We start from the raw sequence: 25767 nt of genomic DNA on the forward strand, positions 1-25767 counted from the left end.
TCAATATTATTCAAACTTAGGCAAAATGAAATAAATTGCATATCATTTGAACAGAAATATATACATAGCCAAACTTGGTCTATTTTACACTTTACTATTCCAAAGATTGAATACATCGTTATACATTTTAGAATAAACCCAATTACTTTTTTTCTCATGTAGTTTACATGTTAATAGGCATTCTTTTATCATGTATGGTAATGAGTAATGTTTAAATCATCAGATTGTGAGTAGCTGCAAAACTTGAACTCCTTTCTATAGCTATATTTGTGACAACTATGATTTACTGCAAGTATCTTTTTTATACCTGGACTTAAAAATATCAATGTTATATATCCAGGAAGAAAAAGAACTTAGGAATATCTAGCTATTCCAGATTCTTAATTTTTAGTGACATATAATTTCTCGGAGACTTTTGGCTTGAGGGAAATGTCAAGCTATCATTACACTTTTGAACTCATTCTTCATAGTATAGATGAAGACAGAAATACTCCATTAATTTTAGTATAGGTGCTTATTTTGATTGTTAAATTTCAATGTAAAGCTAGATTTGCAGTGTGTTGAACATGAAAGTACAGTTTGCCCTTGATTTTCTTCATGTATAAAATATTACACTGAATATAAAGCATTTTATATGTACACATATTTGCTATAATTTTTGACAGACAAGTCATCATATTTGTGAATGTATTCAACAATTGCAGTATAAAACAATGGCATGCTCTTTATGTTCCATTTGTTTTATTTTCTTTTTCCAGAACAGTCATGCAACAGTTCATTTTTTATGTGCAAAAATGGCAGGTGCATTCCCAGTGGAGGTCTTTGTGACAATAAGGATGACTGTGGCGATGGATCAGATGAGAGAAACTGCCATGTAAATGAATGCTTGAGTAGGAAAATCAGTGGATGTTCTCAAGATTGTCAGGACCTTCCAGCCAGTTATAAGGTAGGCACGCATCAAAGACAGAAAATCATCTGACAGGTTAGAATTTGGGGCAATAAAAATGATTTCATCCAATATAGCTGTAAAACTTAAAGTCATTATAATATCATTAGTTAAAACTATTTAAATGGAGAGTTTCTGTATATGCAAACCGTAATAATAGTGTGGTATATAAATTGTGAGAATATACTCATGGAGACAAAAAATTCAAAATGTTTTCTAATAAATGCTGATCATAAAGAAAAAAGTAAGCAAAGGACGACCAGTGTTTGAGGAAGGTACTGCTGTTAATAGCTGCATAAATGTTTATGCAACTCTCTTAAATTCCCATTGCTTCCTTCGTTTTCCCTCTCATACATCCTTGTAGTGGAATGGGCTAATCATTTATGTACCACAACACTGGAGAAGACAATATTTTTTCATATAAACAGGAAGAAAAAAGAACACATGAATTATTAGGACTGAGTGCAGGTACACTAAAAATAAATCATGCCTAACATTCTAATTGCTTTTTGTTTGTCCCATTTTCCTGAAGAATGTGATTCACTGACAAAATTGACACAAATAGCTTTTGAAAACATCTCTGTTTCAATATGTTGGAACGGAGGATGCATACAAAAAATAATATTGAAGTGGTGCATTAGGTTAAAATCAATTATGTAAATGTGGGAAAACCTCAGTAAAAGCAATTCAGCTGGAAATTAGTGTTTTTAACTGGACAATAGCTCTGTATGAATCAGCAAAAGGACATGGCTTTTATGAACCACAGAGGCAGTCTAATCCAGTTAGGAGTAGTACAGAGTTCAGATTTTGTTCTACTGAGTTCTGCGCTGATCAGAACATACCTGGGGTACTGTGCATATTTATGGGCATGACACTTTAAGAGGAACCTTGACAAACTGTACTGTATCCCCATTTGTACAGCCAGTGGCATAAGGGGGTCTGGAAAACACACCTTTGGAAGAAGTTTTACCAAGAGAAAAATGGCTAGTCAGCTGTATTTAAATATATGAAGTACTGGAATAGGGAGCATACCTTTCTGAGTTGTTTCAAATGTTGGAAATAGGAGTTGGGAAGCAGATTCTGTATAAGAAAGACTTTTTGAACATTAGAATTCTCTACATTGGAATGAGTTGCCAAATTTCTCACGTCTAAAAGTATCTCAGTTGGGACTAAGTGACTTTCTTTAAAAGATGCTAGAGAAAAAAAAAAGTGTGTATTACAAAGATGCTTCGGTTTTTCCTTGACAGCCTTGATATTCTATGACAAGTCAGTTCTATCTAATGGTAAATTCACCAAACAACAGCTCTTAATGTGATGAGTATATATGAGGTAATTAATTTTGGCAGTAAAGGTTTTGAAACCCAATGAAGCAGAAAAAATGTTATTGGTGATTTATATACAATCAATATAGAAATGTTTCCAAAAAAGTCAGGGAATGTATTATAAAATTATTAAAGGTAATAGTTTAAATTTTGTCATGTTATAAATAATCTATTTTTATCATATAGAATGTATATCTATCCATCTATCTGTCTAAAATTTAAATTTCAAAGTAGATTTGTGTTTATCCTGTGTATATTTTTAATCTGTCATAATCTTGGCGGTAAAATCTAAAAATTATAGAATATGGAATAGTCACCTTTTGACATAACATCAAAAGTACGGTGTAAGTTTTTTTTTAATGCCTGCATGTAAGAAGTACTGCGTGCCCAGAGATTCCATATTTGGAAAACTAGTTTTGGTAGAAGTAAATCTCACCCAGAAAGCCATGATAAATCATACTATTTTAATTACTTTATAAGATTCCTCACAGAGAAATAATTGTTTATTGATACCTTTAAAATATAATTATTTTCTCTGACTTCTCTGAAGGAGTCATAGAATGAAATGAGAATTCTAGGTAAAAGAGACAAACTGTTTAATTATTCAAAAGGCAATGTATATATGATACCTGACAAAATTGCAGTGGATAATGTTCCTTAATATACAAACATGTCAAAACTAATGAATAGGGCTTCCCTGGTGGCGCGGTGGTTGAGAGTCCGCCTGCCGATGCAGGGGACACGGGTTTGTGCCCCGGTCCGGGAAGATCCCACATGCCGCGGAGCGGCTGGGCCCGTGAGCCATGGCTGCTGAGCCTGCACGTCCGGAGCCTGTGCTCCGCAATGGGAGAGGCCACAACAGTGAGAGGCCCGCGTACTGCAAAAAACAAACAAAACAAAACAAAAAACTAATGAATAAAATAAAACATCTACTGGGGGAAGCAAGACCAGTTCAAAAATGAAAGGAGCCAGGATGAGAATCATAAATAAGAGATTTAAGCAAAGATTCAAAACAAGTATTTTATATATTGTGTTGATATATATGTTATATTTATATTATATATGTACTTTTAAAACATATATATAATATGTTATATTTCTGACAATTTATTTATAGGAGATTGGATAAAAAATGTTATATACAACAAAATGCTTATCTATTTTGGGAAAAAAATGTTAGCTGGTGGGTTTCTCTTTTTCAGAGAATGGGGAAAACTATCCAGTAAACTATTTCTCATTACATTATCAGCAGAACATGACAACTCCTCCTTCAAATTCTGCAATAAAATGAAAATTGCTTATAAAAGCAAAATTTAGACCTTCTGGACTATGAACAATTTGCTGTAAAACAAATACAATTGATTTAACTATTCAAAAGGGAGTAATAACACTTAACTAAGCAAGAATCTTATTTGGATGGAATGGTAACTTACCATGTGAAAATAAATGTACTTTTGGGAGATAAATAAATTTTAATGTGTATAAGATAACCAGTATTTTAAAATATCACTAAAAAGCTGCAAATTTTTCTGAATGTAATAGGAAAACTTTGGATAGCTATATATTTGTTTCTGGTAGCTATATGTTTCTCTATAAAAATTAATATAAATCAAGACAATTTGAAATAGTTCTTGATTATGAGAAATATTAACATGACATTGAATATATATATCTCACTTGCATAAAAATTTTCTTTTTAAGTGAAAGTGAAACATTTTTAAACTTTTTTTTATTAAATATAGATGAATCTCTCATCTTATATCTCTGACACAAATGATTATTATTTTTTCATTCAATTTATGAATGTTAGGTTAGTAGAATTTCCCATAAATGCCTTTTAATTATTTGGGAGCAAAAAATGTTTTTGTTAAAACAAGGTTAACAAGACTGGGGAGGAAATTATCTTTTAAAAAAATCTTCTCTTTTAATAAACACATTAAAAATACTTACTCTACACCTATAACATCCTAATTTCATTTGTTTACAGAAATGTTCATTGCATTTGGTAACTTTTACCTTCAAGAAATTAATTTTCCACAAATATGTTTTTATCCAAACTGACTATTTAATATAGTAGTTCTATAAGCCTGACATTAGCCATTCAAAGTAATTTTCAGAAGCCGTATTAGAATTCGGACACTATTTCTTTTCATAGTACTCTTTTTGAGAGGAATTTAATGCATTCTATAAAATGTCCTTTCACCTGTCCTGAAGTGCCCCTTGAATTCAACTATACCCTGTGTCTGCTTATGTGTCTCTGGCTTCCACATGATCACATGTCTGATTTCTAGTTCTTTTCAGTGATATCTTTTTGTAGCTTTTCAGTTTTCTTTTTGAAAAATTCATTTATTTTTTTAAGTGTGTTAAAATATACAACATAAAATTTATCATTTTAACTACTTTTAAGTATATATTTCAGTGACATTTAGCATCTTTTTTTTTTTTTTTTTGACATAGGATAAACACCAATTCCCCTGACTTCCTCATCAGGTAGTAGGATGAATCTTCTCAAAAAAAGTAATATTGGGCTTCCCTGGTGGCGCAGTGGTTGAGAGTCCGCCTGCCGATGCAGGGGACATGGGTCCATGCCCCGGTCTGGGAAGATCCCACATGCCGTGGAGCGGCTGGGCCCGTGAGCCACGGCCGCTGAGCCTGCGCATCCGGAGCCTGTGCTCTGCAACGGGAGAGGCCACAACAGTGAGAGGCCCGCGTACCGAAAAAAAAAAAAAAAAAAGTAATATTGTCACAGGCTCAAACATTATGAGGAGAACTTGGAAAATTAAGTTGTGGATTTTGCTTTGATTTGCTGGCTTGCTAGTGGATTCTGGGGATTACAAAAAATTCTTTATAATCTTAGGATTATTATTGTATCTAATAATCTTAGGATTATTAGATAAATATTGGTATAAATTGTTAAAGATAAAAGTGCCAAGAGCTTAAAGAGATTTGTTTCTTGTTAAAGGACTTAGAAAAAGATATTCAGGGCTTCCCTGGTGGCGCAATGGTTGAGAGTCCGCCTGCCGATGCAGGGGACACAGGTTCTTGCCCCGGCCCAGGAAGATCCCACATGCCGCGGAGCGGCTGGGCCCATGAGCCATGGCCGCTGAGCCTGCGCGTCTGGAGCCTGTGCTCCACAACGGGAGAGGCCGCAATAGTGAGAGGCCTGCGTACAGCAAAAAAAAAAAAAAAAAAAAAAAAAGATATTCATTTATCTTTTGAACACTTTCAGGTGAAGTTGATGCTCCTTCTCCTCCACATAATGAACACCATTTTTTGTACTTAAAAAAATTCTACCCCTCAATTAATTGTTTGCTCATTATTTAATAATAAGCACATATCTCTCTCTAATATTTTCCCAATAGATACAAAGGCTCAAATGTTTACTATGAATAATTCTTGAATACTAGTTTTTCTTGACAACTTAGAGTTCCTACCTAATTCACTATCCTATTCAGTACTCACAAGTTCTTTTATTCAAAGGCCACTAAATAGTCTTGGTGAAGGTTATCATGTTCACAATCATCTGGCCAATTATAGGTTCGTGTTGTATAATTATAATTCTGTATGCTACTTGGCAGGGACTGAATATAAAACTGAAAGACCAATCACCGCCCCTTTTTATTTTCAGGAATGCAAAGACATATATGGTATGACATTGTACTGAGAACTGATATGCCAGTTAGTAAATATTACATAATCATTAGAGGGTCATATAGAACATGATAGAGATGTTGGGAAAAAAATGATTTGATGATGCACATTGATTTAATTATGAAGGGGAAACTATGTTAATTTTATTATTTCTCCAGACATCATATTTGATTAAGGACTCAGACCCTGCCAATAAATATTAATTGAGCCTTATTATTTGTTAAAAATTACAGAGAGAATCAGCTCTCCTTCTGGCTTTATCTACACAATTTCACCTTTGTGCCTCTGGGTTTCTCATGGGTTAACTAATAATAGTGCCTATATCATAGATTTCTGTTAAGACTCTAATGAAATAACATACGTGACAATATTAGTAATTCTCAGAGCTCCACTTAAGGGTTAATCCTTATGATTATTAAAGTCTTCTAAAAACACAATATAATGCAATAGGAAAAAAAAAACAGAAGAAGTTGATGGTTTAGTTTTGTTTTCCTTGCCATTCTCTAGCCAACATGGTTTGCTGATTTATGTTGCTTAACTTTTGTAATCTTGTCAACCTCAGAAGATCAAATGATGATATTTGAGAGAATCCTTTTTTAACTTAAACTGTATGTAATATATGTAATTCTTATTAAAGTTTAATTTCTGGGGGACAGAAGGACTTGGCATTATCTATTATTAACTGATTTTCTTGCTTGAATCACGCTAAATGGATATCCAATAGCAAGAGACAGTGACAATGATATGAATTTATTATGCTTGTTTTTCATTCTCCAGTGCAAATGCTGGCCTGGATTTCAACTGAAGGATGATGGTAAAACATGTGTAGACGTTGATGAATGCTCTTTGGGCTTTCCGTGTAGCCAGCAATGCATCAATACATATGGGACCTACAGGTGCCTCTGTACAGATGGATATGAAATACAACCTAATAACCCAAATGGCTGCAAATCACTCTCAGGTATCGAATTGAACTTGTCCACTGAGTCAGCCTCAGTTACACATATGGATCTGATTTTCTAGCTATTCTTGTTGAATTCATTCCTCATTGCTGTTTCTAAGAAGTCAAAATTCTCCTCTACTTACCTTGATATGGAAATTTGTCACTCTGATATTGCATGTTGTCCACACGCTGCTCTGTTTTTAGTACCATTCCAGTGTGGTCCTGTGAATTATTAAGTGTTTTCTAGATTTTGAGAACAAGTAAAAAGAACTATCTCTAGCACTGCTTCCTGTATCACAGGTTCTTGGGAGCAGGTTTGGCCAAGGCTATTAAAGAGCCTGTTGTGACAGCATCCTAATATTTTTTTTCCTTCTCCCCTACACCATACACACACTCATATATGTGTGCCAAGGAGAACAATGGGTCAGTAATAATAATAGTAATAATGATGACAACAATAACAAAAAATCAGGAATATAAGACTATTTGAATTCTTCCAATGATTCAACAAGTATTATTAAACTTCTGTTTATTTCAAGCAGTGTGTTTGATTTGTGAATTAGAAAATTCAATAAAATATTAAAACAAATTATGATTCATTAGGGGAGAAAATCAAACTTATTAAAATGATACAAAGTAATATATAATAATAACTTAAAATGGGCAGAAAATGGTGCATAATGTGTTTCTATTCCTCCTACTGTGATATTGAGTATAATCAATTAAATAGCATTGCCAGTTTCTCATATACATTTATGTTGAACAACATTTAAAAAACTAGATGTTTGGGCTTCCCTGGTGGCGCAGTGGTTGAGAGTCCGCCTGCCGATGCAGGGGACGCGGGTTCGTGCCCCGGTCTGGGAGGATCCCACATGCCGCGGAGGGGCTGGGCCCGTGAGCCATGGCCGCTGAGCCTGTGCGTCCGGAGCCTGTGCGTCTGCGGCGGGAGAGGCCACGGCAGTGAGAGGCCCGCATACCACAAAAAAAAACAAAAACAAAAAAACTAGATGTTTTCTCATCTACTTTCATAAAATAAATAAAAGGGATAGGAATTAAAAAGTTAGTTTTTTAACTGGTTAAAATTATGCACATTATGGAGAAAAATAACTCTTTTCAATTTTTCATTCCACTTACTTATTCTTGGAATGTCCATCTCTGAATAAATTTGTGTATTATTTGGAGCCCATTGTTTTATTTGCCAGCCTTCCTTTTTTTTTTTTTTTGCCAGCTTACTGGTTACTACATCATTCATTTAGTGACATGGGATAAGAAGAAAAGATAAAATCTAAAAACTAGTTAGTGTTTCCATTACTTTAAACTTTTCACAAAGGATTATGAAAAGGAGGTGAATGCTCATCATTTATTTGGGTCTTGTTACATCATGTATCCATGATATAGTGGTTTTCCATTAAAAGTAATAAATAGAAACTAATAACAATTTTAATATAAATATGAGTGTCCCTGAATAATAAATTTTTTGCTAAAGGGAGGCTAGATATTTTCCCCAAAATTTATTGACATATAATTAACCTATAACATTGTGTTACATTAAGGTAATACAATGCATTCACTTGATATACTTATATACAGTAATATGATTACCATGGTAGTAGTAGCTAACATCTCCATCACTTCACATAATTACCACTTCTTTTTTGTGGTTAGAACATTTAAGATCTACTCTCTTAGCAACTTTCAAGTGTGTAGTACAGTGTAGTTATCTATAATCACAATGTAGTGCATCAGACCCCCAGAAGTTATTCATCTTCCAACTGAAAGTTTGTACTCTTTAACCAACATCTCCACATGTTCCCCACCATGCAAACCTTGGTAACTACTATTCTACTCTGTTTCAATGAGTTTGGCTTTTTTAGATTCCACCTATACGTGATATCATAGAGTATTTGTCTTTCTCTGTTTGACTTGTTTCACTTAGCATAATCCATGTTGTCTCAAATGGCAGGATTTTATTCTTTCTCATGGCTATACAGATCCCATTCATCTGTTGATGGACACTTGGGTTGTTTCCATGTCTCGGCTATTGTGAATAATGCTACAATAAATCTGGGAGTACAGATATAGCTTTGATATACTATTTTCACATCCTTTGGATATATACCCAGGAGTAAGATTGCTGGATGGCAGTTCTATTATTAATTTTTTGAGCAACCTTCATTCTGTTTTCTGTAGCGGTTGCACCAACTTACATTCCAACCAAAAGAGCACAAGGTTTGTCTTTTCTTCAGTCACTGCCAACATTTATCTCTTGTCATTTTGGTGACAGCCATTCTAACAGGTGTGAGGTGATATATCATTATGGTTTTGATTTGCATTTCCCTGATGTTCAGAGATGTTTAGCCCCTTTTCATATGCCTATTGGCCATCTGTATGCTTTCTTTGGAAAAATGTCTGTTCAGTTCCTCTGCCCATTTTTTAATAGATTGTTTATTTTTTGTTATTGATTTGTATGAGTTATTTATATATTTTGGATATTAACCCCTTATCAGATATATTATTTGCAAGAATTTTCTCCCATCCCATAGGTTGCCTTTTCATTATGTTGATTGTTTCTTTTTTTTTCTTCTAAACTTTCCTTAATAGTCAGTTCTTTTTTAAAATTAATTTATTTAGTTTTGGCTGTGTTGGGTCTCCATTGCTGCACACAGTCTTTCTCTGGTTGAAGCAAGCAGGGCTACTCTTTGTTGTGGTATGCGGGCTTCTCATTGTGGTGGCTTCTCTTGTTGCGCAGCACTGGCTCTAAGCACGTGGGCTTCAGTAGTTGCAGCATGAGGGCTCAGTAGTTGTGGCTCGCGAGCTTAGTTGCTCCACAGAGTGTGGGATCTTCCTGGACCAGGGATTGAACCTGTGTCCCTTGCATTGGCAGGCGGATTCTTAACCACTGCACCACCAGGGAAGTCCCGATTGTTTCTTTTGCTTTGCAGAAGCTTTTTTGTTTGATGTAGTCCCCATTGATGATTTTTGCTTTTGTTGCTTGTGTTTTTGGTGTCATAGGCAAACAGTCATTTCCAAGACCAGTGTAAAGGCGATTTTTCTCTATGTTTTCCTCTAGGAGTTTCAAATTTCAGGTCTTACAATTTAAGTTGTAAAGAACAGAACTGCCTAAGTATTGAGGTAGAACATGACTGATTAATAACATTTATGAATGTAGAACTATATTGATAGGATGGCAAAGCAACTTTAACTTGAGGGACAACTCTTTTGAGTAGGGTTCTGAGTCTCTATTTAACCTCAACAGGAAGACTGGAATGATTAGAGGTGCTGCCATCACTGGTAGAAGGTGATGTCGAGCATCTGTGACACACATTTCTAATCTCTGACACAGAGTATGCTAAAACAGAGTACAGTGCCCTATGTATTATACATATACTGTAAAACTAAAGGCTGAAAGGAAGAAAGTAATAAGTTTTAACATAAATTTGAACATAATAATAATTCAAATAATTTGAATAATAATAATTCAAATAATATTATTCATAATAATAATTCAAATAATTTGAACATAAACAGGACAATAACTCTATAACAATAAATGACTTACAATAAAGTCCTCATTTAATCACGTAAAGTGGCTACCTTTTTCATTGTTTTTTTCTAATCTATGCTGACATTAAATTTGCTTACGAGGCATCTAAGTGTATGAATGCATCTTAGAAACAAAGATGTTTAAAAGGAGTTTGATCTTTACATATGTGAAGCATGGTTAGATTATTTTTATTATCTTTCCTAGATTCTAGAACAAATAATATACTAAAGCATGTTGGACAAACAAGAAGGAAATAGACTCTTACTTAAGAGAAGCTTCCAGGCAGATGAAAAACATGTATGTAGGCAGTGAAACTCTTGGTTTTCACTGAAGTTATTCTGAGAGCATAAGCTGGTTATTTGATTATCAAGAAAGAATTTTCTGGTTATAGGAATGTTTAGCTGTACTGTAGGTTTCTAAGATAGGTGCAGATTATCCTTCTCTGAAATTCATTTAAAAATAAGATTTTTATCCTTCCCTCCACCCCTTTCCCCCTGGTAACCATAGGTTTGTTTTCTACATCTGTGTCTCTATTTCTGTTTTGTAAATAAGTTCATTTGTACCATTTGAGAGATTGGGATTGACGTACACACTACTATATGTAAAGTAGATAACTAATAAGAACCTACTGTATAGCACAGGGAACTCTGCTCAATACTCTGTAATGACCTATATGGGAAAAGAATCTAAAAAAAAAGTGGATATATTGTATATGTATAACTGATTCACTTTGCTGTATACCTCAAATTAACACAACATTGGAAATCAACTATATTCCAATTTTTAAAAAAGGAACAACAAAAAATAAGATTTTAACAGCAGGTGTTTTATACTAATTTCAAATAAATTAGATAATTTAATATTCAAGAAGACTGAGGGAAGGAGAGGGATTTGGAATTGTCTAGATTTTCTGTGCTGCACAGGCATCTGCTTTCTTTTCATATTGTTATCAGTAGAGGTGCTCAGGAAGAATTTTTTAACCATTAATCTACCAGAGGGCACTGCATTTGAACTTGCATCGCTGTAGTAACTAAACTGAGACTAAGCAGAGTTGAAAACCATAAATACTAAAGTCTAATATGTTTCTTGTCTTGGTATTTAGATGAAGAACCTTTTCTAATTCTTGCTGATCATCATGAGATAAGGAAAATTAGCACTGATGGTTCCAACTACACACTTTTAAAACAGGTATGACATTTCCATGATGATTTCTTAGTATTTAATACGGTCACTCTAGATATGCATTAGAGCTGTAGCAATACCTCATAATTAGTACTTCTGAAGCATGTATTCAGGGATCCATGCATGTATGCATATAAGATTGCCATAAACTTTTTTCTGTTTGAATTGTCCAGGTGATGCCTCCAACTTGTGACATCACACCATATCCAAGAAAGTAGAAGATGCAAACCATAGCTAATGCAAGGAAAAAAACTCTCTTAAGAACAGCTAGACTAGGGAAGGTATAAAATTCTCTCTTAAGGTAGTTGTGCATTACCCAGATTGTCCCCCCAGCCCCACAGCCCTTGGGATTTAAAAATAAACATCTTTTCCAAACCTCAAGTTTCTGTTCTTAGAACTAAGGAATAATATGGGATTGATGATCCTTAGCCTTTAAAATTTGGAATTAGCTAGGGAGCAAAAGTATGATTATAATCCAGTCATGGTTAAAAGGTTATGAGGTGCGTATATTCAGCCTTACGCTTTTCATCCCTCAACCCACCTACTTCAAGAGAATGTGGGCTACTGATCCATTTTGATGCTTAAGTTCTGTTGTCAGAGTTTACTCATATATACTATCTGAGATGAAAGGAATGATTTCCATTTATGACAGGATGGAAATGTGAATTGCTTCCCTCAACTGTTTTTTCCCTCCCAGTCTGCAGTGAAAGTAGCATAAAATCAAATCATTAAAACTAGACTGATTATTACATTGACTAGAGAAATCACAGTTAGTTTTAGCATATCTTTGATCGTCAGAAGTAGCTTCTTTGGAAAGATGTGGCTTGTATCTGTCCTGCTGCAAATTTCTCTTTGCCCCAAACTGTGCAATAGTGACATGAATATGTGATAGCACTCTCTAGAACAAGTGTGCCAAAAATAAAGATATTTCTTGTTATGTTTATGCCAGAACTAGGCATTAGATGAAGAAGTCCATTCATGTGTTGATTTTTCAGCAACATAAAGAATACTTAACTAAAGATATTTTTCCACTCACTCCTGGGTACCTCCATTGCTATAGTTAGAGTTTCATTCATATTGCTTAAGAATTTAGTCTTACTTTAAGTGCAGATATTCATTAGCAAGTGTGATGTTTACTATTCCCCACAGAATTGGATTTTGCAGCTTCTAAGTCACAAATTGAAAATTAAAATTTCACATGAAAATCCAGATTTCTGGCTACTCATGAAAAAATAGGAAGGTGTAGCATTTCTGGGTTCACATCCCTGAATGGACACAATACAAGCTGGGTAGCAGCTGCCACTGTGATTTATGCCCGTGCTCTTAATTCACCAGCATCCTCAAACTTTCCGTGTGCTTACCACATGCATACTTGTCTTATTCAGGAATGTCTGTGAGGTTTAGATTCTTGCTCTTGAGTTTGGAGTGTGCCACCAATATCCACTGTTTCATACTGCCTCTTTCTCTAATTATGTACCTTAAGAGATTGGGTAAAATATAAAATATTTTCATGTTGTTTGTAAAAACTAAACAGAAGTCTATTTAAAATATAAGAATTAAATGACTATTTCTTTAAGAAATGAGTAATACCCATAGGGAGATAGCTTAAATTTACATAACTGCTTTAAAATGGAAAAGTGTTCATTTCCCAAATGGTTTTCTGCATTAATTTATTTTTTTCCAGTGCAGTATAACTTTAAGTATATATCAAACTTACAAAATATTGAAAATTACCTCTTTCTCTTAAGTATATTTCTCCATACCCTTTCTAGACCTTCTAAGTTAGGTGTGCAAGCTATTGATTTTCTTGTATGGTCTCTAGAAATGGGACGTGTTTATTTTCTCTTTAATAAGTTTTTTGTTTTGCTTTCTTTTGTTTTTAGCATTTCTCCCTTTTAGATTGTGCTATCTCAAAGTGAGAAAGTTTTCTTTTTAGAATACTCTATAAGCTCAGCTGAACCACAAATTTAACTAATATAGCAACAATATTTATGATCTTCAAGAAAGAACTATAACAGAGCTTCAGTGGTAGCTCCTTGCTTTATTTTCCAACCCTGTGGCTCAAGACATTTCTACTGCTATCCTTTTTTTTTTTTTTTTTTTTTTTTTGTCTTTCATGGCTAATACATTATCAGGGATTGTTCTTGAGGGACCAAAATGATTTTTATCTCCACGCATGATGTAAGTCTATTTCATTTTAACGCTCACATTGTTATAGTGTTTTTTTCCTGGTGATATAACTTTAGACTATTGCCAATCACTAGTACATAAGTGGGGATGAATTTCAAACAGTTTCTTAGTGCAGTTTATGGAAATAAGGAGGTAGTAAGGAAGATAAGGAAATGCACAAGGACCCTGAACACCTGTGTCTTTGGAGAGCATTTGTTAGTGGTGACCACGGAGTAAGGATGTAAAGACCCAAGAAACTAAAGACAAGCCTTAAAGTTTTGCTTGTGGGCTGCTTGAAATATGTCATTTTTGTTAGGGAACTTATTTTTAACCACAATTTCATCATGGCATTACAGAAATTTTCAAGGAGTTCAAGGTGGTAAAAACCAATTTCTTCCTCAAAGATTTTGTCTACATATGCAGAGTGAAGTAGAAAATAACAGTAATTGTTTCTCCACATTTTCTCTCAGTCAAACATAAATGAAAAGACAACATCTGTGCCTTAATTATTTGTGAATTCTGTGTGTAAATAATTAGGAAGAACAATTTATCCTAATATCTTAAATTTTATTCTCTTTATCGTATTTAGTAACAATCTCATGAAGTTTTATAGTATAAAATTATAACAACTGGTAGAATGTTTTTACCCTATATAGTCTAAAACATAGTTGTAGCTAAGACAGCTATAACTTAAATTCGTATAACACATTTAGAAAATGTACTTTAATAACATGGATTTTAGAAATGAAAATTAATCAAGTAGCTTTCCAATATGTTATCCAATTCAATTCTAGCAGTGACTTTTATTCCAGTAAAATTGTATAGAGAAACAAAACACAATTTCCTAAATTAATCATCTTGAACCAAAGGGTGCAGATCTTCAGCCACAGAAAAATAAAAGAAGCAAATAGGATTTTGATGAAACCAATTTTCAGCTCTGAAACCACTGGGATGACTCTAGTTTTTAGACATTATTTTGACCATGCCCTTGGCTGTTTTAATGTTCCTTGCATATGATTCTGTAGAGAGAGCTTTACACTCTTTTCTGAAGGGATTAAGGGTAAAGCTGTAGAAAAATGACCAGTTTGGCTGGAAAGATATGTCAGAATTCAGAGCTTCAATTTCTCTGCAATTCACGGCTTTAATTTATTGTAGTTGACTTGCTAAATTTGGAATTGGATTTTCATTATCTAAATTGATTATTGTAAAGAAAGGAATAGGATAATTCTGCCATGACTGGGGATTGTGGGTGAATCTTTGCTAAGGTCAGAGACAACTTTCTCTCCCACCTTTTCCCTATAGAGCTCTAATATACCCATCTGAATTGCCAGGGCACCACAGAACCCTAACCCATTTACCTTATTCTTCCAGTGAGAAAAGCATTTGAACAGAAAGAATATTGTAGACTACTACTTTTTTTTTTTTTTTTTTCCGGTACGCGGGCCTCTCACTGTTGTGGCCTCTCCCATTGCGGAGCACAGGCTCCGGATACGCAGGCTCAGCAGCCATGGCTCACGGGCCTAGCCGCTCCGCGACATGTGGGATCTTCCTGGACCGGGGCATGAACCCGTGTCCCCTGCATCAGCAGGCGGACTCTCAACCACTGCGCGACCAGGGAAGCCCTGTAGACTACCATTGAAATGAATTTATTAAACCCTCTATAGAACTTGGAATCCATTCTGTTTATATTTTAGAACCTTGATTGTGCATAGATGACTTCTTAGATATGAATGCTTACATGTATTTAGTTAAGTAGTTCTCCAGTTATTAGGGTGTGCATGAATAATTAATGAATCTTTGAATCTGAGACTGAATATTAGTAGCATTTTTTTAGCATTTATAATCATTATTCTTGATTAGTGATGCTGTCATTAAGACTTATACTTGCATTTATTCATCTGGGCATAGTGGGGTTAAGTGATTGCAGGTTAACTTTATAATCTAGAGCTGAAGAAAAGGAGATTGCTCCTTTTAAGCCAAATAAAAGCATAAGATTTGAACCTATGATTTTAACACCATCACTGCTAGAATTTAGCCTGGCTAAGAGAAGAAAAAATCAGTATTTGCAAGAACCTTCTCTGAGTTGTTGCAAATAGTGATACGTAGGTCATCCTTAGTCTTGGAGATCATTGGAAAGAAATAAAATCTGGACAGCACTAATTTAGCTTTGGCCTGAGTTTTATAAAAAAAATTATATATCTCTGATTCAGTGTTATTATAAAATTTTGAATTCTGAGTATAGATGTGGAAACAGAACTCAGAATTGGGAACAACCATCCCTCCCCAAACCAAACCGAAGCAAACCACAAAACAAACAAACAAACAAAACTATCTCCTTGAAGATGCTAATCCTTACTTATAGGACTATAAGTACTCTTAAGCGACCCCTAAAACAATTTGAGACAATAACAACTTTAGGGTGAATATTGATGTAAAAAGCTTACATCAGATACAGAGATATGACAAAGGTCTCTGGGGCTTTGCCAAGTGTCTATGGTGTCAATTATTTTTTAGCATGAGTTTATATATTAATAAAATATTCAACTCTTAAAGCAAGTTAACACAATTGAAATCTTGATCCAAGTTTTGTTAGTCCATTGGGGTAGTAAATCTATGAGCAGTAACAATAGGTCAGAATTAAACCAATCCCTAAGCAATCATTTGGAAAACTCAACAGCTAAGAAAATTCTCAGATCCTGATGTACAATCCTCAAATCAAATCACTGAAACAGTGGAACTGCCAAACCAAAGAGCTGTAGTATCCAGAAACCCATCAGCTGAATTCATGTTCAATTTTGTTACCTGCTAAAAAATGCATTAATTGTGAGTCTGAAGGGAGGGATTTCCTCACATTTCTACTATGTGGAATAAAAAGATGTTGACTACCTAGTTTCTCTTTGGTCAAATACTCACCTAAGGTTTTAACTTTTAAATTCTAATATGCCACTGTATTGCCTAATGGGCTACTTGAAGCATGAGAAAAAAAGAGAATGTTGCTATGTTGTTGAGACAAAGGCTTTTAGGGAAAGTAAAATTTTTAAACCTTCTTTTCTGACTTTCATCAGATATCTATCAAGAGCTCATCTTAAATTATTGGGGGTCGTCTACCTTTCCAATTTAGATGTATACTCATAATGGCATCAAATTTATATTTAATATTAACTTAAAGTGAGACTCTTTTCCTTTATCTCTCTAAAAGCATTTTTTTCCACGTTACTGGCTATTTACTTAAACCATTAGCTATAAACATTCCAAAATTTTTCCTACTTGGAAAATATTTTCAAGTACAATAAATTATGTAACATCTTAAGTGTATGGTATAGAAAAAATGTAAATATACAATGCTTTTATAAAGAATTGGTATTCTCACAAATGCTATTTATTGTAAAACTGTAACTACTTAGATTCAAAGGGAAATACTGATTCTTATGAATTCCTTAATCATTTTAAAACAATTTCTATTAACTATTATTCCAACATACTCTTTTTTATTTTTAGGGATTAAACAATGTTATTGGTATAGACTTTGATTACAGAGAAGAATTTATCTATTGGATTGATTCTAGTCGACCCAATGGCAGTCGCATAAACAGAATGTGTTTAAATGGAAGTGATATTAAGGTAATTACATATGACAATGATGGGATTATTTAATATTTTATTTGTGTGGTTGAATTGAATAGAAAATGTTATTGGATGGTAATGATGCAACTCATAGAATGTATTAGGTTGGTTTGAATTTCACATTTGTACAGTGTAGGTTAATATATACTTTAAATATGAAATTGGAGGGTTTTATCCTTATGTTTCATTATGACACTATTACTTGCAATAAGGTAAAAATCAAATTGAATAAATAAAATTTGAAACCTTATTCACAACCCTAGAAAATGTGGTGGATGCTTAAGGCTTGAATGATTAGTGCCTGAGATTCGATTGTGTTGATTTATGTAAAAGAAAATGTTGACCCTGAGAATTTGTAGTTGAAAAAAATAATTATTAGACTGTAGATTGAACTTATAGCACTATTAAAATTAACTTGCTATGGATGGAATTAGTTGAATGCATTTGTGTAAAATCACTGATGTTCTGAGTAGGCAGCATCGTAATTAAACACGTGTCACCTTATAGATATGAACTACTTGGCACCATTTCTATGCTAACTTGAGTTTTAAAATAAAATTATTTGCACTGTATATATGTAGTAAAATGTATTATAAAGAAGTTCAAATTCAAGTAGATAGAACTCAATTACTTTAACTTTTTTTGTAGCCATCTATAATATCGTATAGAAAGCTTTGGTGGAAGCAATCAGTTTTGAAAATATTAATGAAACCTTGTAATGTGTATATATATATATATATATAAAATACCAAAACAATCAGTAGGTTGGGTACAGGGAGTTCAGAATAACTGCTATTGGTTATTTTATATGCAGCATATTTGTGCATACAAAGCCTATATCCTTATTATATTTGATATTGACATAGGTTACAATTGAGCACAGCAGTTGAATGAGTATATTTTTACTTCCCTTTGGTTGGGTGAAATACTTAATGTATGTTCTTGCTTGTATTTTTTTCTCTCTTTGTAGTAGATAATTTAAATAGGGCAAGAACAGTTGGGGGAGTGGTGAATGCTATTGGTATCTCCCCAAGAACCTGTTATTAATAAATAACATCAATAAATTTTTGTGCTTGTGTGTCTCTGCCTGTGATAGAATTTTGAGAGGGGAAGGAAACTCTAATGAAAATGTGATAAACAACTGTGTAACCATCCAAGAGCCTTTTATTTTGGTGTTTCTTTCTTAAACCTTTATGGAATTTCTAGGGGTCTGATTACATATTGGGTAATTCCTCATAAACAAGTAAGTAATTTTATTAGGTAAATTGTTCTATGTTTTGTGCTTAACTAAATCCCATTTCAAATGTTTAAATACAATTCTGTATCTCTGAAAAAAATCAAGAAGCAATTGTTTAGTTCTTATTCTAGGCATTTACACTGTTAACTTTTTAAATTCTTATTTTGTTAGGTAGTGCATAACACAGCTGTCCCCAGTGCACTTGCTGTCGATTGGATTGGAAAAAACCTCTATTGGTCTGACACAGAAAAAAGGATCATTGAAGTATCCAAACTCAATGGCTTATACCCTACTATACTGGTTAGCAAAAGGCTGAAGTTTCCCAGGGACCTGTCTTTAGATCCTCGTGCTGGGTTTGTAACAAACATTGAAAATCTTAAATTAAAGATTAAGACTGTGGATTATGTCCAATATGGTAAATTCTGGTCTATAGATTTTAACATGGGAACCCATGAAAAGTGTAAATGTGTAGAAAGCTTTATTGAGAAATCAAAAAGAGAAATGTGACTATAACAGGGATTTCCCTAGTGGTCCAGTGGTTAAGACTTCACCTTCCAATGCAGGGGGTGCAGGTTTGATCCCTGGTTGGGGAGCTGAGATCCCACATGCCTCGTGACCAAAAAACCAAAATATAAAACAGAAGCAGTATTGTAACAAATTCGATAAATACTTTAAAAATTGTCCACATCAAAAAAACTTAAAAAAAGAAAAGGGCTTCCCTGGTGGCGCAGTGGTTGAGAGTCTGCCTGCCGATGCAGGGGACGTGGGTTCGTGCCCCGGTCCGGGAAGATCCCACATGCCGCAGAGCGGCTGGGCCCGTGAGCCATGGCCGCTGAGCCTGCACGTCCGGAGCCTGTGCTCCGCAACGGGAGGGGCCACAACAGTGAGAGGCCCACGTACAGCAAAAAAAAAAAAAAAAAAAAAAAGAAATGTGACTATCACAAATTTTTTTAAGAAAAAAATTAAAGTGATGGGATTTTAGAGCAAGTATTTTTTTAAGTTTTTTAACATAACTCTTTTTCTAACTAATCAATAAATGTATTGTTGAAATGAATAAAACATACAGATTTATCCAAATTCTAATGTGTTTAAATCTTGGAGGAAAGACAGGCGAAGCACAACTCTTGGATCCTGTTTTGTAGTATTTGTAGTAGTCATGAATAGAGATGATGTAATTCCTGAACCACTTTAGAGCAGGAGACTTAAATAGCATCCATGAATAATAAATAACAGGGTGCATTATCTATGCCTTCAGAGGGAAAAGCATAGGGGGAATATCGGGAAAGATTCATATTAGAGTTGGGTTTCATTTGCATTTCTCTGAGAAAGAAGAACAAGTCATCATAAGGATCAAGGGCATCTGGCTGGATATCTCAGATGAGGGATGAACACACATTTAGGTGTCAAAACCTGTTTGCTGAAGTTCTATATTATGACCATTATCATTCACTTTCAATTATGTTGTTTTGGTAGGTAGAGAAGGCAAGTCTTTCTTTTTTTTTTTTTACACTACAATTTGAGTGATTACCTACTCCAAAATGATCTCTGTAGAAGTTCAACCTATTGAACATGTTTGTTAAATTTGCTTTTTAAAAATAGGAAACATTTACAGTAACAAGTATTATGCTAACTCTAGTGCTCTAAATTTTCTGCTGTCTAAATTAATTTCCTATAAAGTGTTTTACCAAATCACTGTTTTATCATGCCATATGCAATAGTTAGATTTTGCTTCTTGTTAATATATTGTATCTCTGATTTTTGGTCTCATGTTTATAATTGGCAAAGTGATCATATCATAGTATGCATGGAGCTTGATTTTAAATATTAATTTGGGTAAAAGCAGTACCTAATAGTATAAGACTTGTACTGTAAATACTACTCTGTTTCCAAGGTAATGGTGCAAGTTTAAAATTTTTGCAATATAATTATGTAACTATTTTGTTACCTTTTAAAATATTTTCTTTACCATAGTAACAGAAGTGTGTCAATTCTATTTTAACTGAAACAGAGTTACAAGAGCGTCTGTTTCTATAGATGTTTCAAGAAATAATGGCCAGATATACTAAATTTGGCTATCGTCATTATTCATTCATAAGAATATGAATGTTTGAGTCCTTTGGTATTTTATCAGAAGATATTTATTTTAGTGTGTCCATTGTCCTTTTCTTCAAAATCAGTATGGCTATCTTAGCTTCTCATCCAAGAATTTTCAAGATGCTTCATTTTCCAAATGAAAGAAACATCTGTTAATAATAACAGTATTATGGAATTTCCTAATTATAAAGCAAAAACTGTATGCTAGCATAGTGAACACAGCTGAATCTAGCTTTAAGTTTTATTTCTCCCAGGTTATGGTTATTATCCCATAAACTGACAGCAGTCTTAAGTTATCATCAACATAAACCCATCCACCAAAAGTGTCAACTTAAACAATGAAGTACTAAATTATTGTAGCTATTATGGAAGACTCCTTTGATTTCATTTTTAAATATTATTTTGTTATGATATGGAATGGCAGATTATAACCCAGGAAACATAAAAATTAGATCTTTTTATGAAACAATTAAAGCCACATAGCAGATAAACAGATTCCAACAGATAAAATTTAATGACACCTTTTTTGTTCATACAAAATAGCTTTTATGAGATGAGCTTAAGGGTGAAAATGCCATAGCTGTCTAAAATATTGTACAATCTTGCTTCAAAAATGGCAGCTCAAATTGTAAGATTAATAAAAATGCAATTGAACCTTTCTATGTCAGATTGCCATTGTGATTTGCATATGTTTTGAATATGCCAATACTACTGACCCCTCTTTCCTTGAGAAGGTGATTTCTGTCGCGATATTTAGTGAGGAATAGGGTAAGGATTATTTAAGGGAAGATAAAGATCATTGGAGTATCTAATGCAGTAAAGCAACTAAACATTTAGAAGGTAGCTTGGGGGTCCTTTCTTATAATGGTAGTATGCCAGTTGTCACAGTACCAATTTAGATATGCTGGTTAGTAAGAATGGTAAAGAAGATATAAGTAGACAGATCATTTTCCTGGCTATTACATTTAAGTTCAGCTGAAATCCAATGATCCCAATCATTCTGTTATTGATTGGGAATCAATGTACTAAATCAATGTAGATAAATTAAAATTTACTTAATCATAAATTTTAGGTCATTAATATCATTCACATTTAAGGTTTATAAAAGTTGTCATTTATACAGAAGAGACATAGACACAGATGCATTTTAAAGTAGAATAGAAAATATAGTGTTAAAACTGTGCTGAGCATAATTTTATCTTTAAGATGTCACTTCAGCATAACAAGAAACCATTATGACATTAAAGTAAATGTATGATATGACTATTTAACAGAAAATAAATTCATCTGCTCATTCATTTATTCAACTCATATTTCTCTAGCATCTAGTGTATATCTGGCACTGTTCTAGGTATAATATAAAAATAAAAGTCACAACCCTTGTCTCCAAGTATTTCACAGTCCAGTGAGTAGGTAGATAAGCAAAAATTATCATATAATACAATAACTCATGAAGTGGAGAAAACAGAAAATGTTTCTATCTCAAATGGGGTCAGTGAAATCTTCCAGGACAAGACTGGTGAAGTAAGCATTAGCCGGGTTATGTGGTACATTTCAGAGCAGAAGTCATTTCAGGCAAAAAGAAGAAGCTTTATGGGAAAGCAAAGACACATAGGAAAGCAAGGCATATCCAAGGAACTGAAAATAAGTCATACGAAGGGACTAAATTAAGTATATAAAATTGCAGAACTTTGATACCAGTTCACTTTATAGAGTAAAAAAGAGCTAGGGATAAATCAGAATGTAATACAACACAACAACAACAAAACAAACCTTATGAGGCTTATGGCTTGGGCAAACAGGTAAATAGAAAAATGATTTCCTCAGAATATGAGGAACAGAGGAAAAGGGGCAGATATAAGAAAGGGGAAGGACCTACTGGGATTGGGGGTCCCATATAATAATAATAATGATAATGATGATCAATATCACTTCTATAGCATTTTATGAATTAGAAAACTATCTCTGTGCTTTATCACTTTAGATGCTTGTACTGTTTACTCAGAGTCTCTAAAAAAGATATGAGTATTTTTATTATTATACTTTTAGTACAAGTATGAACATTCAGCCTCAAGGTGGCTAAGTGAATTTTTCAGGATCATTTAGGTACTGTAATACAATATTAAACTGGGGATTTAATCCAGTTTCCAAATTTTGGTCAGCTCTTTTCCCTATTGCATATATCACATTAGAGTTTCCAGTAACAAAGTTATCTTGGGTTGTGAGCAGGTTTTCCAAGAGCCATCCAAACAGGGCATAAGAAAAAAAATACTTTTTTTTCCATTTTAACAATTTGCCTTTTTATAAAATTTTAAGTTACTACAGATAATATGAGTGTTTTTGGAAATTTAACTGCCTAATCATTATAAGCATGCATTTTTTTTTCAACATCTTTATTGGAGTATAATTTTTTTACAGTGTTGTGTTAGTTTCTGCTGTATAACAAAGTGAATCAGCTATATGCATGCCTTATTTTTAAAACATATTTTTATTTATTTTCCTTTTCTAATACTCCATTAGCAATATCAGAAGAAAATAATACTGGGTTCTATTTTGACTTCGAAATACGTTTAATGAGAGTATGTCGAAGGACACTTTATATACTCAGAATCTCTATCCACTATTGTTAATATGGATATTGGAAGTGCAAATACATTTGCAAAAGACACATTTTGTGCTTCTATATCTTGGCTGATGCTATTCTTACTTTCTACAATGCCCCTGTGCTTTTCCTCCAGTTAGAATAACTTCTTATTTTTTCAACAACGGCAAAAAATATCACTTCCTCTGTGAAAGTTCCCCAATTGCATCTCAGTAGCCACCACATATTGAACATGTAACATTACGTGACTATTATTGTTGTAAATGTTTCTCTCTCCATCTAGAAAGCGAATTCCTTTAACAGAAAAGCCATGGCTTAATTACTGCTTGTGCCTAACATAGAAACTGTTAAATTTACTGTTGAAGGTAATAATAAATAGGCTACTGGATATACACAAACCATAGGATTGTAGTTTGCAGGGGCATTGCACCTGCATCTATGCAGAAACCAATTTATTGGTATGTAAACAACCTGCATGTTTCAAAGAGAAGAGTCATAACAAAGGGAACCTTTGTTGTGAGGGAATGAAAATCGTATAAGGAAAGAAAACTCCGTTTTTTATTGCTGTGGGGAAAAACAGAAATATTTCATTAAGCTAACCAGTCACATTAAAAATCCCCACCTTTTTCCTACCAATTTTTAAGCCTATAATCCCATATTTAGGCAAAAACACACAGGGAATGAACATTAAAAAATAATTTTATAATTCAAAATCAGAAATAATTTCAACTGGAAGAAATTTCTCTAAATATGTTCCCTGAATTCAGGGGAAAAAAAAGTGAAAACTGATAGCAGACTTCTATTTTAATTTGTTTTAAAGAAATAAGATGTATCAGATTCAACTATAAAAGACATCCTCAGGAATCACAAAAGCCTGTTGTTATGGTTACAAGAAGACATTCTTTTATATGTTTACTCTTGGTTATAACTTACAGAATAGCTATTATTTGGAGCTGAGATTTTTCGTATGTGATCTTAGGTAAATATTACATATTATATGGGTGAAATTTAAGACTCTCCTTTTGACATTTTCACTGAACTTTTCATTTTTCAGCTTTAATTATTTACAACAAATTTTTTACTTGGATAATATTTGACAGGTTGCATTTTAGATGTTAAAATGACCAGAATGTCTAGTATGGGCTTTTTGAGAAACTTAAATGTATGGTAATGAGGCTTAATTATGGAAAAGGAAATGAAATTTAGTCATCGCAAGTTAGCTACCCATAAGGAGAGATGCACAGTAATTTCTGTGCTTATGAAGGCTCATTTATACTGAGTACAGTTAAACTATGCTTTCCTTCAATACAGTAAAACATTTTTATAATATTCTTCTAATTGATGGGTACTTAAATAGGCAAATCAGGTAATAACACACATGATAAAATCCAGGCAAATCATGTAATAACATACATACAATCTAGATGCAGTAAGTGATTTATTAGACAGTTATCACTAAACCAGTATGAATGCATATATTGTGTAGGTAGTGCAAGTAAAATAATAATAGTTAATATTTGCTGAATACTTAACTACATGTTCATAAATGTTCCAAGTTTGTTCCCTGTCTTCTCTCTTTTAATCCTTACAGGACTCTGTGAGTAGAAACTATTATTATCACTTTTGAACATATGTGAGTAAATCCAGGCTCAGAGGAGGCTAACTAAAGTGCCAAGTTCACATGGGTGGACCTGGAATGTGAACCCAAGTAACCTGTTTTTAGGCCTTTTTTGCTTTTAAGACTCTGCATAGTTTTGCTTAGGAAAAAAAAAAAAAAGCTAGACAACATTATTAATGGAATATGAGTTTTATCTTAAATATAAAAAAATACATTTAAAAAAAGCTAGTCTATAAATCTGGAGACCTGAGCCCTTGTTCCAGCTTTATCACTATCATAACAGACTAAGACAAAGCTCATAATATTTTATGGTCTTAGTTTGTCAGTGAAATGAAGGCCTGAAACTACATGATCTTCAAGACCTGTTGCAGCATTAAAATCTTTAAGTTATACTTTATTCTAAATTCTGAAAGAGATAAAAGATCATTGTTATCAAGAAATTTATAAGGTAGTTATGAAGATAAGATTTTTCATGCTTTTTTCCATCTGGGTAAAATTGTCATTCCTTCTTTTGTGCCTCCATGGTAAAGTAGTTTTATCATAATATGCTTTAATTTTTACATTTGTTTTACATTCACCTCTACTGTATTCACTGAGAGATCTTTGATGGCAAAAATCATATCTGTTTACCTCTGTGTTCCCAGTACTAAGCAATGTCTGACACATATTATATAGCATCAGTGAATCATTGTTTCAAGATATGTTTCTCAATCCACTTAAGCACGGCTTTGGGGTTTATCAGAGATGTTTCACCAACTGATTTATCGAGTTAGGTTCTCTGATTCTGAAGCCTGAGAACCTACATCATTACTGCTTTGTGGGTTCCTATGTGCAT

General features: G+C 33.5%; 1 protein-coding gene across 1 annotated transcript in view; it reads left to right on the forward strand.

Moving 5' to 3' along the window:
• LRP1B (LDL receptor related protein 1B) overlaps positions 1–25767 on the forward strand; it is a 1461391-nt gene that overhangs the window by 1195541 nt on the left and 240083 nt on the right. Inside the window, 5 exon segments of the mRNA XM_032636635.1 lie at positions 759–946; positions 6697–6880; positions 11509–11594; positions 17256–17378; positions 18790–18971. Of these exon segments, the coding sequence (XP_032492526.1) occupies positions 759–946; positions 6697–6880; positions 11509–11594; positions 17256–17378; positions 18790–18971 (763 nt within the window).

This window comes from Phocoena sinus, chromosome 7 (genome assembly GCF_008692025.1).
Source record: "Phocoena sinus isolate mPhoSin1 chromosome 7, mPhoSin1.pri, whole genome shotgun sequence".
In the NCBI taxonomy this organism is placed as follows: Eukaryota; Metazoa; Chordata; class Mammalia; order Artiodactyla; family Phocoenidae; genus Phocoena; species Phocoena sinus.